This window comes from Arachis stenosperma, chromosome 8 (genome assembly GCF_014773155.1).
Source record: "Arachis stenosperma cultivar V10309 chromosome 8, arast.V10309.gnm1.PFL2, whole genome shotgun sequence".
Taxonomy (NCBI): domain Eukaryota; kingdom Viridiplantae; phylum Streptophyta; class Magnoliopsida; order Fabales; family Fabaceae; genus Arachis; species Arachis stenosperma.
The window spans coordinates 39,436,680-39,449,557 of record NC_080384.1 but is presented as its reverse complement, the minus strand read 5'-3'; the positions used below and the strand labels follow the sequence as shown (position 1 = coordinate 39,449,557).

The 12,878-nt window shown below is 35.2% G+C and overlaps 1 protein-coding gene across 1 annotated transcript; it reads right to left on the bottom strand.

Moving 5' to 3' along the window:
• Positions 1–9,141: 9,141 nt before the first annotated feature.
• On the bottom strand, positions 9,142–9,773 carry LOC130945132 (uncharacterized). The gene has a single exon (XM_057873825.1). It carries the CDS (start codon positions 9,638–9,640, stop codon positions 9,365–9,367), a length of 276 nt encoding a protein of 91 aa, XP_057729808.1. The 5' UTR covers positions 9,641–9,773; the 3' UTR covers positions 9,142–9,364.
• Between the last annotated feature and the right edge of the window lie 3,105 nt (positions 9,774–12,878).

The window sequence follows — 12,878 nt, the reverse complement described above, 5'->3', positions numbered from 1 at the left end:
CTTAGAATTTGAATATTAAAATTATTAGAATCTTTAACCTTTAAATAATTTGAATATTAAAATCCGAGTATTGATATAGGGCTAGTTGTGTGTTACAAGACTAAAATCACAAATGCATGTTGGTTAAGGGGTGATTAAATATGTTGACGAGTAGATTTAACAGGTTTAGATAGAGTTTGTGAGTTTTTAAGATTAGAAGTTTAACGAGATTAAAATTATTTTGGAATTTAATTTAATTTGAATTTAAAGTGTTGGATTAAGTAGACATTAGAACATTTGACAAAATTTAGGATGATTAAATTTATTTAAAAAATTGAATTATGAAATGTTAGATTAATGACTTAAATAGTAGACTAACTATGTTCCATTAGAATTTAATCTAATTTTAGTTAAAGTATTTTTTTATTAAATTATCCGTAATAGAAAATTTTGTCATTGTCATGCAGCCTCACTGCTGTATCACAAACATGAGGAGGTAGTATAGTATGCTATTAGACGATAGGATTATGCCATGCCTGCAGATGGCTGGCCTGGTCCATCTCGCGAGGCTCAACGACCATTGGTTTAGGTTGAATGAGCCACTAGTGAGTGCATTTATGGAGAGATGGCGTCCGGAGACGCATACATTTCATCTATCAATCAGTGAGTGCACGATTACGTTACAGGATATAGCCTACCAAATAGGGCTCCCGATCGACGGACAGTACGTTAGCGAATGTCTGACAGGCTTTGAGCGATACATCGACGACGATCATCTGGCATGGATTTGGTTCGAGTAGTTGTTGGGTGTGTTTTAACCACTAGATTACATCAACAAGTTCACTGTGAAGTGCACTTGGATGCAAGAGATATTCAGTGACCTTTTCGAAGCGCAGACGAGGAGACAGTCAGGAGGTACGTAAGAGCGTACATCATGATGCTGTTATTGACGTAGTTCTTTAGAGACAAGTTTGGCACCCACATGCATATCAGGTGGCTGCTGTACATAGCGAGATTAGAGGACATTGGCAGATATAGCTGGGGATCTACCGCTCTGTCGTGGTTATGCAGGTGTCTATACCGTATGGCCAACAAGTACGTGGTTAAGTTGGCAAGTCCACTGCAGCTCCTCCAATCATGGATCTTCTGGCAATTTCTTTGATGCCTTTCACTGGCCCTTGGCGATGAGGTACCCAATTGATTACTAGTTATTTTCTTTCTTCCTATTTTTTCGATACTTGTTGATAACATATCTTGGGTGGCAGGTGGTCAGGTCGAGCGAGAAGGGACCTCAAGTCATGAACTGCAGACTGAGAATAGATTTACTTCGTCCTGGCGATGTGAGATTCATACACTTTAGTATTTTATTCTTCAGTTATTTTGTGTCGTTACTGGTCATGATGACTTATTTCAACCCAAATTCTCTTTTCAATTCTCTTGGATGCCGTACAGCTTGTCAAATGTCGTACAGGTTGTGCATCTCGGGATACTAGAGTCATGACACACGGCGTTACGGAGGTCTTTTATGACATTGATCTACTTGGCTATCATAGAGTGGCATCAGGTGGATCGAGTTCTACCATAGTTTGGAGGTGTACAGCATCGGCCACCACCTGCATTGAACATCGATTTCTTGATGTTAAAGGATGGCAGAGGCAGCAATCGATGGTTTTTCATTACCTTACAGAGTTGGCACACTCATTGGACCAACAGGGAGCAGCATATCTTATGGTTTGATGTTGTTCCTGATCCAAGTCCCTCTCATGCTTACTTAGCCAACCAAACCCTCCTGTAAGTCAGTCTAAAACCAAAATAGGCATCTGTCGTATTCTGCATTACCTTGATCAACAGGACAGCATCGACTCTAATCATAGGCAGTATAAAGACCGAGATCACATGGTAATCAAGCCTTCTGTGATAACTGGATATCGAAGTGGTCAGACAAGTATGCAGTCCATTGTATTGTTTTACCTCCCAAATACCTTTGCACTGGCAGAGAGTGATACGAATCAATCATGTGCACCCATTACCAAATTCCTTACACTTTCCATTGTAGTTGCGATAATCGGATTACAACACTTTATACTCAAGTCCACATTGGATGCTATAAGTCTTCACGCTCAGCACGATCTCCTCTTTATCCTAGAACTGCTGACCGACTTGAAATTCAGCTAGTCCTCCTGTATCCTGTGTGTCTCTAGTCCCAAATCCGACAGGCACACCAGGTACCCCCTGCTATCTCATGGCATTCAAGTCCAAAGTTGAAAAGTGAAGAGGGTACTGTTGAGTTCCTAAACTAGCCGCTCCACCACCTTCAACTGGAATACTCCTCGCTATGTCATCATTGCTATCATCGACAATCGTGACGGGCTCCACATCATCATCATCATCCTGCAGTGCATCTTCCACACCATGCTGTGCTCCACCTTGTCGGAAATCCGGTATCACATTAGGAGTACCGGCTATCGGAATCTTAACATCACCGAAGGGTCCAGTATCACCTACTTCTCTGTCAAGAGTGTGGTTTAGATTAGCAGCAAAGGATGGGAGGCGACCAAAACTGTCTCAGGCTCAATTACGGGCACAGATGAAGAGGCACCAACAGGTATCGAACTAGAGCATGTTGTCGTGGCTGAAGGCTGAAGATTCTGGTTAGAACCTCCTGAACTAGAGTCCACATCCACAAGCTTGGCCAACAACTCAGGGGGTCCTCACCTCGGAAAATTGCCGACGACAATGAAATAGAACTTGCAAATCTTTGTCGTTGCCTATGATAAAGGAATCATACTTCACATCATCTCTTAACACTGAAATCGGAATTCTGTAGTATAACTTCACCTGTTTCACGCCATGCAGCCTCAGTTTTTGGATTATCGTATTCTGAAACTTGGTGAAACTCGTTGATGGTTTGAGAAAAACATTAAGCGGATCCTTATCAGTAGATTTAATTCCAGATCGCGTTTTTTCTTAATCGACCATCTGTAGTACATCAGAACTAAAAAACTATCATCACTAGCCATTGCATGTCACTATGATGAGGAATTCACATTCCATAGCTATTTATATAGGTTTGCACTATAATAAATCGAATTAACTTATATCCATTTATATATCTTGGTGAATACATAATAAAACAAATTCCCTTGTATCGATTTATTCATTGGCTTACGTGCATGTAAATCGAAACAACCCCAATCGATTTATTTGGTTACTAAGAGTATTGAGTAAATCGAATTGATGTCATTCGATTTATTAGGAAATCTAAATATTTATGCACAAATCAAATTAAATCTCTTCGAGTTGTATATTTACCTACTAATTTAAATTAGTTTGATTCGATTTAATACTAACAATAATAAATCAAATATAGCTATATCAATTTACATAGAAACTTCTATTAAGAACATACACCTAACAAATTAAATTTTTGATAATTTATGTAATATTCAACCCCCATTGGTTTATTTAAGTTTTTATCCATATATATAAATCAACTTCAATCATTATGTATTTTTACATAAATGATTCATTGGTGAATAATTTTTAATAATTTTTAGTATGGTTGAAAAAATTAAGGTGGCCAAAAAATGAGTGGGAATGCAAAACCAGCGTTACAAAATCTGGGAGCTAAACCATGGTTTCCAATGTGTCACTTTCCGAAGAAAACTCCAGAACTATAACAATAACTACTTTATCATTTAAAAAAAATGAAATTATTATTGACCTATGTATATAAAACCCTCCTTCTATAGAGATTAGAGATCCATTTTCTGATCTTTAGCATCCTGCGAGTTAAGCTTTGGATCGGAACTAACCATATCAAGTTAATAAAGAAAGATGAATGGTGAGAGGAGTATGTGCAAGATGGAGACAGCATTGAAAACATTGTTGGCACCATCATCACCAGAGAAGGTAGGAAGAAATGGTTCATCATCATCAACAACAACTACTACTACTACTACTACTAATGTTGCAACTAGAGTGTCCAAACGCAGCAATAATAATAACATTGAGAAGGAAGAGTATATCTTCCATTTGATTTGCTGGGGCCCTTATTGGCCTTAGATATTTCCTCTTATTTTGTATTTTGTGATCTTTTCTTGTATTATTATTATCTATTCTCTTTTGTGAGATTGCATGTAGCTAGGTGATGATCATATATTCATATAGGAGAACCACTACTATTTTGTTTATTTGGTTTCATGTTAATTTTATATGCACTAGTCATAGAAGACTATTTTAATTTGGACTTGTATTCATTCTTATTAACTAATTATTATTATTATTATTATTATTATTATTATTATTATTATTAGCTAGGTGCATAAAACATAGATTAGTGATTTCATTTTTATTAAGAAACGACAAAGGGGGAAATTCGTCTCATTTTGAGGTTAAAATAAACTTTCATTTCAATTGGAATTCTGGACTTAGAATTTCTGATGGTCACCATTTTCAAATTATGTTTACATTGCGTGATTATTTTTAAACCATTTATCAATAATAAATAATTTTAATGTGTTAAAATACTAACATATTAATAAATAATTACTTGAAAATAATAATTAGATAATAAACTCTAGAAAATATGCATGGTAATTAGAGATTTTAATACGAACGATAATTCCATATCTTAAAAGTAAAATTTAATAGTTTCATTGTCTATAATATTTTCTTATTCAAAGCTTTGTATGTACTAAATATTATTAGTTAGTTAAGGCTTTGTTGGTTTATTATTTCGAATTAATAAAAGAAAAATGATAGAAAATCATTAAAATTTATTTTTTATTATTATTTTTAGTCGTTAGTTTAATTTTTTAATTAATAATTTAACAATATATTTTAATTTATATTTTAAAATATTAATAATTAATTGATAATAAAAAAATTTAATATTCATTTAACATTCTTCTTAGTAAAACCATGCACACATTATAAGAAGATATGAATTCATTTGTCATTAAAAATCAACTTTACCTTTAATAAAGAAGTTGTTGATGATTAATGCAACGAGGATTAGGGCGGAGGTAGAAATTTTTTTGAGAAAGGCCAACATAAAAAATATAAATTAAAAAAAAATTAAAAATTAAAAAGGGACTAAACTAAAAAATTAGAGATTTATATATACAAATTATTAATTTAGGAGACTATTGCCCTCTTTTCTCTAACTTAACTCCGCCACTGCCAAGGATAGAAAGTAATAATTAAAAAAAATTATAATAAAAATATGTGTCTTATATTTAATATTTTCATAAAAACTTTTTAATATGATACTAAATAATGAATACATATATATTTTAGGGATAAGTATGATTTTGGTCCCCAACGTAGAGGTTAAAAATTTATTTTGTTCCCGTCCTTTTTTTCGCTCTAAAATAGTCCCCAAAGTTTCAGTTTGTTTTAAAATCGTCTTTTTTACCAATTTTATTTTTTTATTACCAAACTACCCTTCATTAAAAAAATTATAAAATAAAATAAATATAAAATAAATAAATAAAAGAAGAAAGAAAGGAATAGATACAGAGAAGGGGGTGGAGAGAGAAAGAAAGGGGGGAAGGGCACGAGAAAAAGGGGGCAGGGGGGAGGGAAGGAGATCGCCGCACCACGGAATCGCCGCCCGCCGCCTTGCCGCCCTGCCGCACCGCACCGCACCACCGCACCACCACCACCTTCTTTTTCTTCTTCTTCTTCTTCTTTTTCTTCTTTCCTCGCCGCCGCCACCGGTCTTCATTACCGCCGCCGCTCTTTGATGCCGCCGCCGCTCTTCGCTGCCGCCGCCGCTCTGGTCCTCGGGGAAAGGGGGAAGGGAACGCGAAGGGAAGGGAGAAGAGGGGGAGGGGTTTCGGGAAGAAGAGGGAGAAAGGGAAGGGTCCTTGCCGCCGCCACCGGTCTTCACAGACGCCGCCGCTCTGCTCCTCAGGGAAAGGGGGAAGGGAACGCAAAGGGAGAAGAGGGGGAGGGGGTTTCGGGAAGAAGAGGGGGAAGGGGAAGGGTCATCGCCACCGCCACCGGTCTTCACGAACGCCGCCGCTCTTGGCTGCCGCCGCCGCCGCTGCTCCTCGCCGGTTTCTGGTTTTTGGTTTCTTGTGGTTTCTTCTGGTTCTGCTGTTTCTGCATGCTTATGATTATCAATCTAGTTTCTGTGTTGTTGTTGTTCTTTTGATTCCATTATCGATTGAGTTCTATGTTATGGGTTTTCGTTTTTTTTATTTTGGGTTCTGAGTTTTGACTATGACGATGATTTTGAGTTCTGGGTAGTTGTTCTTCTATTATTGTTGTTCTTCTATTTCTTGTTGTTTTCATTTTGTTTGTTTGAGTTCAGATGATGATTTTTTTAGTTTTGATGATGATTATTTTTCTGAATTCTAAGTTCATAGGTGTTGCTTCTGCTTCTGTTTTGTTTTTGTTTCTGTTCTGCTTTAACTTCTGGGTTCAACTTCGCTTTTGGTTGATTTGGGGAAGAAAGAGAGGGACATTTTTGTCCGAAGGACAATTTTAAAATAAACTGAAACTTTGGGGACCATTTTAGAGCAAAAAAAAGGCCAGAAACGAAATAAATTTTCAACCTCTACGTTAGAGACCAAAATCATACTTATCCCTATATTTTATGTATCATTGTGAATTAACGTATTCTTTTAAAATTTATCTCTTAATAAACAAATGATATATATATATATATATATATATATATATATATATATATATATATATATATATATCACCACGTAAATATTTTTAATAGACATAGACAACGAAATACAATAACATAATATGGTCAACACTATGTGTTTAAGAGTTATGAAAGAAAAAAATACAAAAAGATTTAGGTAAAAAAAAGTACAGATAAATAATGTAAATATTGAACATCGTGAATAATAGTTTAAAAAAAATTAAATTAATCATTAAAATTAGATTCTTAATTTATTAGAATAATTAATTTTTTAATTTAAATTATTATGGTTAGACAACGTAACCTCTTCCATCACATCACGTTTTCATTCCATCTCAATCCTCTTCATTCCTTTCTCCTTCGACTCACGTTTTCTCTTTCCACCATGCCACAATGGAAATGGCACCGTAACTTTAACAGGATCAACCTCAGTACTGTTATCAATCAAGACCTCAACGCTCTTCACTTTCATTCCTTTCAACGCAACCCAATGTAAGGCGGTTTACCCGTTCTGGTCCCCTCCATTAACGTCCGCTCTCTCAACTGTCAAACAGCTTGCCATCCTGTGCACGTCCCCTACCCTTATCGCCTGAAACAATACGTCCCCCCAACGCAACAAATCCCCCAACTCCACGTGTCCATTCTCTATTACTATCGCAAATGCTGTTTTTCCCATTCTATCCACCGCACGCTTCACATTGCACTCGCATTCCCCTAACAAACTCGCCATGGCTCGCAACTGCCCCTCCGACGCCGCACAATGCAACAACGTCTACCCCTTGTTTTCACCTTGATGTGGTCAACCCATAATATGATGGATGGTCATTTTAGTAGGTATGTGGATGGTTGTTTTAATTCTTATGTGGATGATTATTGATTGGAATAAGTTTAGTTAGATATAATTAAAGTATGCTGAATATTCAATTTATTAGGTATACAGATGATTATTTTTATTTTTAAATAGATAGTTATTCTTAAGTGCCAATGAAGGTCCTTGTTGACGAACCAGCGGCAGTGAAGAGGATTCCGGTGACGACGATGAAGTTGGTTGGCGACCAAGTGACGACGCGAAGAACCCAGAGGGCAACGATAATGTCCGGTGAGGGAGAGACGCCAGCAAAAACAAATGGTTGGGGAGGCGGCGACAACAGAAATTTTGAGGGAGAAGCTGGTGCTTTGATAAATTAGGGTATAGTAAATGGTTAAAACTTTTGAATTACTAAATGTGATTTTTTGGTTGGGTAATTTGGGTGGAGCGTTTTTTTTTCTTTTTGTTTCATTGGGCTAAATTTCCGATTCGTTGTTCAGATTCTCCGTTGTCTACCTAGCGGAGGCGTTTTGGTAAACTTACACTCTTTAATGTATATATTTATAAAGAAGAGAAAACCAAGTTGGTTGACATAATAGTTAGTTGACTAGTCTGTTTAAGCAAGTGTCGAAAGTTCGAATTCGCTTTGTACAATGCATACTAGTTACATTCTTCACGGAAAACATTATTATTATCCATCTATTCTCCTCGATTTTCTTGGTTCAAGTTCAATTAACTTATGATATCAAGAAAATTGAATGATAGATGGTGGATCTGGTGGAGCAGTGTAGCTAGCTAGAGGATTATGCATAGGTGAGAACATAGCTAGTAGAGTAGTAGGTGAATTATTGTCTCAGAAATCAGAATCATATGGATATGGGGCTGCTTGATGATTGGTTGTGTATTGTATATCATATCTTATCATTGCAGATACATCAATGAATGAAATCATTTCAGTAATGGATAGCAGAGATTATGTATTAGCCTAGTTTCCATCTCACTCAAAGTTATTAGTATCAATATCATTCAAAAAGTTTAGGATCTCTGTGATAGAGATCTTGAATACCAAGATCAATAGCACAGCAAGAAGCTAGAGTAGAGAATCGGAGAAGGAGAAAAGAGAGATAACGTGTGTTTAAAGAAAACTGAAACAGAACTATGCATTATCAGTGAAATTGTATATAATGTAGACCATCATGCTCTCATATATATAAGTATGTAAGGGAGCTTAGTCATAACAGAAAATCACTACATGATTCCTTTTGATATTGATCTTAATCTGGGATTAACTATTATATTCATTGTCCAAGTACTTCTCTAGATTCATTCTGGAGATTCTCTTGAGTCTTGATGATGGGGCTTTAGTCATTGAAATCTAATCAAGAAATTGACCATTCAGATTGCTGACATGAATTGTTAAAAGATGAAAACAGAACCATCCTGGTTGGGAGAACTGAATTGATTAATTCAATTTGCATTTCTTAATTATTCTCATCTTAGACTTATTGTTCAACAGTGCTTAAACACCAGAAGATTTCACCATGATTCTTTGCTTTTTCTTTTTCACTAATTGGAATCTGATATTTTTGTCAAATTGACCCAGATTTGTCTCCACATCAAACATGCTACGAGATACAAATCAAGTGTAATCATTCAACATTCAAACCCAAACAAAGAACACAAATTTCATGCAAATTTGACCACCATTTTTCTTTATGTGTAGGGGTCAAGATCATATTTACCATTATATCATTAATAATAACAAAATTGGATGAATAATGAGATTACATTAGACAAGGATCTTCTGAAATTCAAAGTAGTAGCAACAACCCTCATCACACAAATAATAATAACGTTTATTATTATTAAAAGATAGGCATTGATGATTGATTGATTGATTGAGTAATTCAGAACCTTGTGGTGCTAGGACCCCAGCAATCCAACTCCATAACCTTCTTGATAGACTCATCCTTAGACCTCTTAACCTTATTGGAAACAGCAGAGGCAGAGGCAGAAGAAGAGAATTTGGGGGCTTGAGTGTAAGATCTGATGTTGTTCTTAGCATGTTGTTGGAGCGATCTAAATGCATAGTTCCACCTACACAAACCCAATTGATCCTTCAATGCCTCCACTACTCCAATGCTTGATGCCACCATCCATGCTCTTGTTCCTGTTGCACTCATCTTTCTTTGCTTTGCTTTGATATGTGATGATATCTGAGTTTGTGGTATGCTAACTAATGTTTATGTTAATATATACACACTAATATAAAGAAAGGGGGGTGGTTTGGGAATGAAGAAAGAAACAAGGGGTGAAAAAAACAAGGGGCGGTTTTTGAATTGATTGCACTGTTTCTTTGGAATTCAGAATCTGCGCAAACTTCAATTAATTTATTTAATATATTCGATAATTGATGTTACCTGTGTATGTTACTTTCCTATCCTAGTACTCTCTTTCTACGCGTAAACCTTTTTTTTTTAAATCAATTTTTATTTATGTGTAGTCACATTCTCATGTTCCTTATAGTCCCTACTATTTTTTTTAATATATTTATTTATTGGATTTTAGAAAACGTATATTTTGTTTTAAGCTAAGATTGGCTGGTAATGCTTACTGTGCGCTGGGTGTAAAGAAAATTTTCAAAAATGCAATTAGTGCTCTCAAATGCCGGATTTTTTTACTGTTATAAAATAAAAAAAATTAAAATAATTTTTTTTGGATTTTTTTAAATTTAATTTGGATATGGAAACAAAGGAAGTGTTGGACTCGCTTACGGGGAGGAGAGGTGCTTTACCTCATTGTGGAATCAGAAGAAGCAGAACTCAGACCCTGCGAGTTGTGTCCCTCAAAATAAAAAAAAAAATTACCCAACAAGAAAAACGAAGAGTCCGAATTCCACGTTTCAGATTTTAAATTCCATCAGCTGCAAATCGGACCATGCAATTTGTGAAGCAAAATTTCATCACCAAAGAACTCGCATGGTCCGAGTTGTGTGTTTTTTCGATTTTTTAACACAAATCAGACCATCCGATTTGTGTACTCTGAATTTTTTTTAACTTTTTAAACACAAATTAGAGGGTCTGATTTGTATACTCTCATAATTTTAAAAAATACCAAAAATTACCATGTTGAAATATATCACTTATTTTACTTCCATATCAAAATTTTTTAATTTTTTTTTCTTTTTACTGCGTTGGAAGCAGGTTCACCGATCCTTTAGGCAAACTTCATCACAGTTCACCTTAATCTTGGACAAACTATATGAACTTGTCATGCTATTCGGCAAACTTTACCCTACTACCTCTTTATATATCATCGATTGAGGAAAGAAGTTACTTAATAAAAAAATCACTTTTCTCTCATTCATGTTTTATTCTACCAATTTTTTTAGCTAATTTTTACTCAATAAAATGTCTGAAATATTATTATTATTTATTTATTACAATAAAAAAATAGTATATAATTAAAATGGATCTATTACTTTTAGTTTTACCTAACAAATTTTTACTATATGCCATTTGAAATGAGATGTTTAATAACATTAAAAAATTTTGTAATGCACAACAACAGATAAAAGGAGTGAAAAAAATTTGTTATAAATATTCGATAAAAATAAATGGTACTTTATTTTACAAAAGATATAATGTTATTATTCATAGTGTTTATTGATTATTTTTTTATTATTTTATGTTTCATAGATGATACTATTATTATTGTATTATGTTATTCCTTATCAATTCTAATAAACTAAGATTTGTATGGATTAGATATTGATTACGTGATGATAAGGACATACATTTAATAAAAGATTGACACAATTGTTGGACAAATATACATCTTTTAGAATTATTTATTTTTTCAATTGCCTGCATACAGAATCTCAAAAACCATGAGAGATTTACTATTCACTTGTTTTGTGACTGTTTATCTGAATACAATACCTAACAATTGCTGACAGAAGTCTTCAATAGAACGTTTTTCATAGAACTGTTTGTAACACCCTACCATACAGAGTCTTATGCTTAAGTCATAATTCAGAGATGGCAAAGTATTACGACTTCTAAAATAAAAATTTAGTACGAGTAGTATTGTGAAAAATGATTATAACTAGGAGCCTTTTAAGAAAAAGGGGTAAAACAAAATTCGTAACTCGAAAGTGCAACACTTCGATCGATAACGTAACAAACAAGGATAAACCAACACGAGATTATATATATATACAAAAGAGTGTCAAAAACGGGAATATCAAAACTCAAAATCCGGTTGCGAAGATAACCGGTTCGAGCATAGCAACATATATATACAAGTAAATAAAATAAGGAAACCCCAAGAAAACTCAAAAGGACACAAAGACAGAGAACCTATTCTCCAAAATCTCTTATAAGAGGAGCCATCACAGTTTGTATTATTCAATGGAGATAAAAGTATCTAAGAGAAATCATAAAATCAAAACAGAGTCCCGAGAACAAAGGATCTTCGCTAATCCGGAAGTCTCTAGCATGCTTCAGCGAGAAGCCTCACGTCCTGCACCTGAAAACCACAAAATCCGCATGGGTGAGAACCAGGAGTTCCCAGCATGGTAACAGTTTCCACATATATAACATGTAATATTAGAGGAAAGTCGAAGGCAATCCTAGATCTTCCTCCAGATAAAATCAAAGCTTAGAAACAAGCTAAATCATAAATGGCAACTGACTAAAGATCCTTCAGTCTAACTAATACTTCTCTTTCCAATTTCTTCAGACCTCCCAACCACCAGCAGTAGTATAATATAGCAAACACAATTATTTCAGACAAGAGATATACAAGTAGGAACAGATAAGGCATTTAGACAAATAGCAAGTAATATGCAGTCAAATAGGCAATCTCACATAATTTACATAGTATGCATATGATGAATGCATGTCCCTAATGGCTGATGATATCATCTGTCGGTTATAGAGCCAACCCGATAAGTCCTGGTAGCTAACCATTGGACTGTCCCTCTGTCGTATCTCCCCAACTCGAGTTATACTCAATATAAACTTGATCATAATCATGATCCATATCCATCACCCTCACTGGTGAATATTTATGGGGGTGAGCTCATCCGGGACTTTCACAGTGCCCGGCCACCCTGACAACATAGGGTTAAAAGAGTTTCGAGTCTCAACCTGGAGCACGTGGTGGCTAGTCACTGCTTCTTCCCAGGAAAACTCTTATCTCCGATAGTGAAAGTGCAAATATTCACAATTCATTCAACAACATATATGCATTTATTCTTAGCCATAATCATGGCTCCGCTGTAACACGACAATAATCTAGCCATCCGACTCACGGTTAAATCTATAACCAGCCAATTCATTAACAATTACGGCCCTTCGGCCCATGGCATAACAAGCACTTCCACCGCCATCCTCCGCATCTCACATAATCATCTTT